The following is a 5,910-nucleotide window of genomic DNA, read 5'->3' as shown; positions in this document are numbered from 1 at the left end:
CGGACGCGCAGGCTCAGCGGCCGTGGCTCACGGGTCTAGTCGCTCCGCGGCATGTGGGATCTTCCCAGACCGGGGCACGAACGCGTGTCCCCTGCATCGGCAGGCGGACTCTCAAGCACTGCGCCACCAGGGAAGCCCAGATGCTTTTATTTTTATTTCAAAAATATAATTAAAAAATTTTGGGATGAAGGTTGGGCTAAGTAAAGATTTTGACACCTGAAAATGTTTTTGTCAATTATGTTTTCCCAGTAACCGCTCTCAGGGAAATAGTGATAAGAAATGCAAGTTGCTTATAATCCCCCAAATAATCTGCTCTGGGGAAAGAAAGGGTCAAGCGGTGGAGAATTCACTTTGAAATGACAGGACACCAAGCAACTGACTATGTTTCCAATATGACCTTTATTGAGCAACTACTGCTGTGACGCTTAACATCAATCAATGAAAAGTTGCAAACTGCATGTCAACAAGGTTCTCCCATGAACAAAAGTCCTTTTTAAATGCACCAGTGAGGTAAACATAATTATTCATATATAGCTTTCTTAAGGCTAAGAGAGTTCTGTGTTTCATTTATTATTTTTGGCTCAGTTGGTTCTTTGCATAATATACCTCAAGACATCCCCCCAAGCGCCCCCCTTCCAACAGCTTAGGAAATTGGCCACTTCCCCAGGTACATACAGTATCATGCATTCGAATCGCCCAAACACTGGGGAGGGAGCCCCCTGAGCTTGCATGCAGGTCCCTCATATTGCACAAAGTAAAATACAATGTCTGGAGCCCCCATGGGAGAACCCGTTCTGCTTTGAAGCTGCCAATCACATGCATTTTGAAATTGTCATATGGCTTAACCTTTTGCGATGGACTCGTCTATTAGTCACTCTGGGTGACTTCCTTTACTACGGCGTGTGAAGTGACCTTCTCTACCTTTTTAGTAGACACTAATTTCTCCTCAAAGGTCTCTTCATGCTCTTCGACCTTTTGAGTGACGGTTACAGATTTGGTGATATACTTGGTAGCACCATCTCCCCCCTCACTGGTGGTTTTTTCTACCATTTTGGTCACCGCCGCTTTCTCCTCACCTCTATCACCACCCTTCTTTTCATCTGCTGGGCTCACATCTAGCCCATTGGTGACAACCCCTTTCTTCTCTTCTCCCCCACTGCCCTTCTCCTTAGCTTCCGGCTCTACCTCGTCTTTTCCTTCCACCTCCCCATTGACGGCTATGTCTTCCTTCCTGGAATCCTTCAAAGCTCCCTCCTCCTTCTTCCCCACCTCTTCCGCTTTCTCCTTCTCCTTCTCCTTCTCTTTCTCCTTCTCCTGCTGCTGTGGCTTTTCCTCCTCTTTGGCATCCTTCTCCAAGCTCACCTTTACTGATTTGGCGACCACCTCCTCCACGACTTCCTCCTTCACTGGGGATTCAGCCTTCTTCTTCTCTGGCACGTCCTTTGGCTTCTCCTCCTTTTTCTCTGCCTTCTCTTCCTTGGGAGCTTCCTTTGCTTCTTCCTTCTTTGCTTCTTCCTTCTTTGCTTCCTCCACTTTCCCTTCCTCCTCCTTCGGTTCTCCTTTCTCGGCTGCAGCTTCTGCTTTGGGCTTCACCTCTTCCACTGGTGACTTTGGCACCGGGGACTTGGCTTGCTCCGGCTTCTCCACCTTGGCTTCTGCCACGAGCTCCTCCTTGGGAGCCACTTCTTCACCCTTGGCCTCCATTTTCTTTTCCTCCTTAGCTTCGGCGGCTTCCTCTCCTTCACCTTCAGCCTCTGTTTCTCCTTCCTCTTCCTGCTCACCTTCCTCTTTTTCACTAGAAACTTCCTTCTCAGATCCTCCTTCCTCAGCTTGGTCTGATTTAGCTCCTTCCTCTTCCTCCTCTTCCTCTTTGGCCTCTTCCTCCTCTCCTTTAAGTTCAGGTGCAGTCGCTTTCACTGGAGACTTTTTGGCGGCTACAACTTCTTCTTCGGCTTCTTTTTCCTCTTTCTTTTCTTCCGCCTCTTCTTCCTTGACCTCTTCTTTCATGGAAACTGTCAATTCCTCTGCAATGGCCGTCAGGGCTTCTTCCATTTCTGATTTCTCATCTTCCACCTTGGTTTCCTCTATGATCTCCTCGACAAATTTGTGTTGGACCTTTAGCTTGGGAGCCTCTACCTTGGTTTTCTGAATCTTACTGGATATTGTGATGGAGGGCTGTCGGTGTGTATACAGCGGCCCAGTGATGCTTCCTGCAAATGTGCTAAATCTGGTCTCTTCACCCTCCAGGAGTTTCCTAAGGAGAGAATCAAAGAAGGCAAGACGTCATTAAAATCTCATCGGGTCTTCTGAACTTCATTCCCGTACGTGTAACGTGGTAGGTACCTTTGGATAAATAGAATCACTTGAAGTAACACTTGGCTATCCTTTCACTAGTATATTGTGTCATATTCAATGACAGAAACAGATGCTCAGGGACAATCCGCCAGTCACCCAATGCAGTAATGAACCACGCCCAACAGTCCACTCACTACACCCAGCTACCAAATCTCAGCTCTGCCGCAATCCATTCGGTGCAACGTGAATATGCTGCAAAGCTCCCTAGAGGCCAAAAAGGCCTTAAGTGACGTTCTTGAGCATTTGGACTTTCAAGATGTATACGAAATGTCTTTTAGCGAACATTCAAAAATTTTACAAAGCTATTTAGAATATATTAGAATTCAAGCTAATCTATCACAGCTAGGTACTAATAGGTGCATATCGAGTTAGAAACTGGTCTGCGATTTTCATCATAAAGTGTCTATTTTATATAACTATTCAGCTTTCCGGAAAAGACAGATGGCTCTGAGCTGAGTGCAATTTATTCTTGTAATATGAACGATCTTACTGGTAAAAAAACAAAAATAAAAACAACCCCTCCCCCCCCCGGAAAAAACTATTTCATCAAGGATTTTCACCTATGAACTTAGTCAACAGCAAGGTGACATCAGTTAATATATTTATAATCGCTTCTCTTTCTCTGGATGTATATCTAGATCTATAAACATAAATCTAAATTAAAAAAATATATATTGTACCAATCATATTTATTCTCAGCCAGATGATGGCAATAGTAAGCTGTAACTGAGCGAGAAATGGGACGTCCTGGGACGTCCTTGACATTACACAGTTGAAAAGCTGAAAGCACTAGATGAAATATTAAAAACTAAAATTCTTTTTTGTTTCAAATATTTGAAAACAATTGTTTCACTAAAATAAAAAAGTTTAGGCATAAGCACTGAAATTAATCGGCGCTCTTCCTCTAAACACTTTATTCAAACATTTTAACTACTGTTTACTCTTTTAAAGCTGCATAAAAAGTTGCAATTCTTTAATTACTTTTTAATTGAGAAGAAAACCAGGCACTGATTTAAGACTCCTGCAACCTGCTTGCTTTAACTTAAGTGGTGAAGGTTCCTGCCTAAACGGCCTCTACAGTGCGGCTACCATTTCGGCCACGTCCGCCGCGAGCACGGTACCTGTATGCAGCGATCTCGATATCTAGAGCCATCTTGACGTTGAGGAGATCCTGGTATTCTCTCAAATGACGAGCCATTTCCCACTTTGTGCCCCGAAGCTCATTTTCCAACTGCTGGATGGTGTCCTGAAAGAGACACAGCCACAGACTTATCCTTCCAAACAGCCACTTCTTTCGCGAACCACTTGCTACCTCCTCCTTCTTCCTCCCCTCCCTCGACTCCCTCCAGCTTTGCAAACCTCGGGTACCGCTCCCAGACCCCGTCCCCCCTTAAAATAAAAATCTAAGGAGTTCACAAACAAACGAACGAACAGAATCAATAAGACAAGTAGACATTTCCTGGGCACACCACGCGCTAGGACCAGTGGATCTAGAACAGGTCTCAGCAGGAAACACACATGCATGGGGAAACCCCACGGCTGACCTGGCCCTTCCCATCTGAGCCCTTTGGGCTGAAGCCAGTTTTGGGAGTTCTTCCGATCACGTCTGGAAAAGTTGAGAATACATGAGTTTCTGCACAGCTATCCTAAAGTTGCTGCTTTACCAACTACCCGAATGTATACCTCCTACTTTAAACGCGCAAGCTTGCAAAACTAGAACTCCTAAGGAAAAAAAGCACGTTTTGAAAACGGTCAGGGGTCTTCGAGCGGGGGATGGTGCGTGGGGGAGGCGTGTGGAGGGGATGGGGAGGGCGAGGACGCTTTGAGCCTCCAATTTGGGTCTGCGTCGCGCGCGCGCGCGCGCCGGCCAGCGGCCGCTAGGGAGCGCGGCTGAGAACGCGGCGGGGCGCGGGCCTGAGTGTCGGGGGCGCGCGGCGCTGGCGCTGGCGCAGGCTGGCTGCGCAGCCGCTGTTCCTACCTGGTAGCTGCTAAGGTCGTGGCTGTGCCGCTCCTCGATGTCGCTGAGCTGCCGCTCCAGGGATTCCTTGGTGCCGCGCACCGACTCGAGCTCGATGCTCTTGGACTGCAGTTGGCGCCGGTACTCGGCGATCTCTTCCTTGGCGGAACGGATGGCCTCCTTGTTCTGCTCGGCTGCCTCGGTGAGCTTGGCGTAGCGGCACTTAAACCATTCTTCGGCCTGGTGCATGTTCTGGTCCGAGTGGCATTCGAGCTGGGAGCGGATCTCCTTCAGCGCCGACGAGATGTCTGTCTTCAGGTAGTCTTTGCGCTCCACGGTGATGTGTGACGCCTGGATCTGGGCCAGCAGGTCGGCCACCTCCTCCTCGTGATTGCTCCGCAGGAAGGCCACCTCATCCTGCAGCGACTGCACCTTCTTGTCCAGCTCCACCTTGACCAGCGACGACTCTTCGATGTCTTTGCGCAGCGCGCGGATGGCCGCCTCGGTGTCGTCGCGCAGCCGTGCCTCCTCCTCGAAGCGCTCCTTGAGCCGGTGGATGTCCTCTTCCAGGTGGTCCGAGTCCAGCTGTACTTGAGCCTTCTCGTGGTTCACCAGCTCCAGGGTGGCGCGCAGCTCGCGGATCTCCTGGTCGTACGCGTCGCCCAGCTGGGCGTGCGAGGCCTGCTTCTGCCGTAGCGCCTGGATCTCCGCCTCGATCTCCTTGTTCTGCTGCTCCAGGTAGTGCACTTTCTCGATGTAGCCCGCGAAGCGGTCGTTCAGCCCCTGCAGCTGCTCCTTCTCATTGGAGCGGGACAGCTTGTAGTCGCCGCCCGGCCCAGAGCCGCCGTTAAGCAGTGACGAGGACTGGCTGAAGTCGAGGCTGCTCTCGGCGGAGCTGAGCATGGCCGAGCTGTAGGTGAGGCGCGGGGCCAGCGCGCTGCGCTTGTAGGAGGAGGACACGGTGCTGGGAGAGCCGCGGGACCATGACTGCGAGCGGAAGCCGCTGGACGGGGAGCCGCCGACACGGCTGAAGCTCGAGCGGGTGTCGGTTACCCGCCGGTAGGCGGACGGGTTGCCCAGCGAGTCCAGCGTGTAGCTCATCTTGGAGGCTTCGGGGCGTGTGGCTGGCACAGCGTTCTGCTGCCCTCGCCGCAGCCCCTTTATAGCCGCGGCGGCTGGTCCTGGGCCAGGGCCCCGCCCAGTGGAGGCGGCGGCCGAGGAGGCGGGGACTGCGGGTACCGGGCCGTGGGGATGGGGGGTGGTGGTGAAGACAGCCCAGCAGTGATTCAGCGCCCGTTCCACGTGGGCCCGCGCCGCATCGGACCCCGGACTTTGCTACCTTGGCCCCGACCCCTGCCCCCCAGCTCTTCTTTCGGTGCCAGACCACCTGTCCCCTCCCAAGCCCCCTCTCTCCATTTCTCTTCACCTTCGGATTGCATTTTACACCTCCAGTGGGAGCATTCACCCAACGCCCTTTCTTTGTTCAATCACTCTCCCACCGTTCGGGCCGCTTTTCTAGCGACCCCCTAGCCACTTTGTTCTTTTGTTTTGTGTTTTGTGTGTGTGTGTGTGTGTGTGTGTGTGTGTGTGTGTGTGTG

At 51.3% G+C, this 5,910-nt stretch overlaps 1 protein-coding gene across 1 annotated transcript; it reads right to left on the bottom strand.

Moving 5' to 3' along the window:
* Positions 1–867: 867 nt before the first annotated feature.
* On the bottom strand, positions 868–5,413 carry NEFM (neurofilament medium chain). Its single transcript, XM_060153591.1, has 3 exons — positions 4,334–5,413; positions 3,477–3,601; positions 868–2,254 (listed from the first exon to the last, which is right to left on the bottom strand). The coding sequence occupies exons 1-3, from the start codon at positions 5,411–5,413 to the stop codon at positions 868–870; spliced, it is 2,592 nt and encodes an 863-aa protein (XP_060009574.1).
* Positions 5,414–5,910: the final 497 nt, after the last annotated feature.

This window comes from Lagenorhynchus albirostris, chromosome 7 (assembly GCF_949774975.1).
Source record: "Lagenorhynchus albirostris chromosome 7, mLagAlb1.1, whole genome shotgun sequence".
NCBI classification, from domain to species: domain Eukaryota; kingdom Metazoa; phylum Chordata; class Mammalia; order Artiodactyla; family Delphinidae; genus Lagenorhynchus; species Lagenorhynchus albirostris.
Note: the sequence above shows the minus strand (reverse complement) of the source record. Positions and strands in the feature narration are given on the sequence as shown.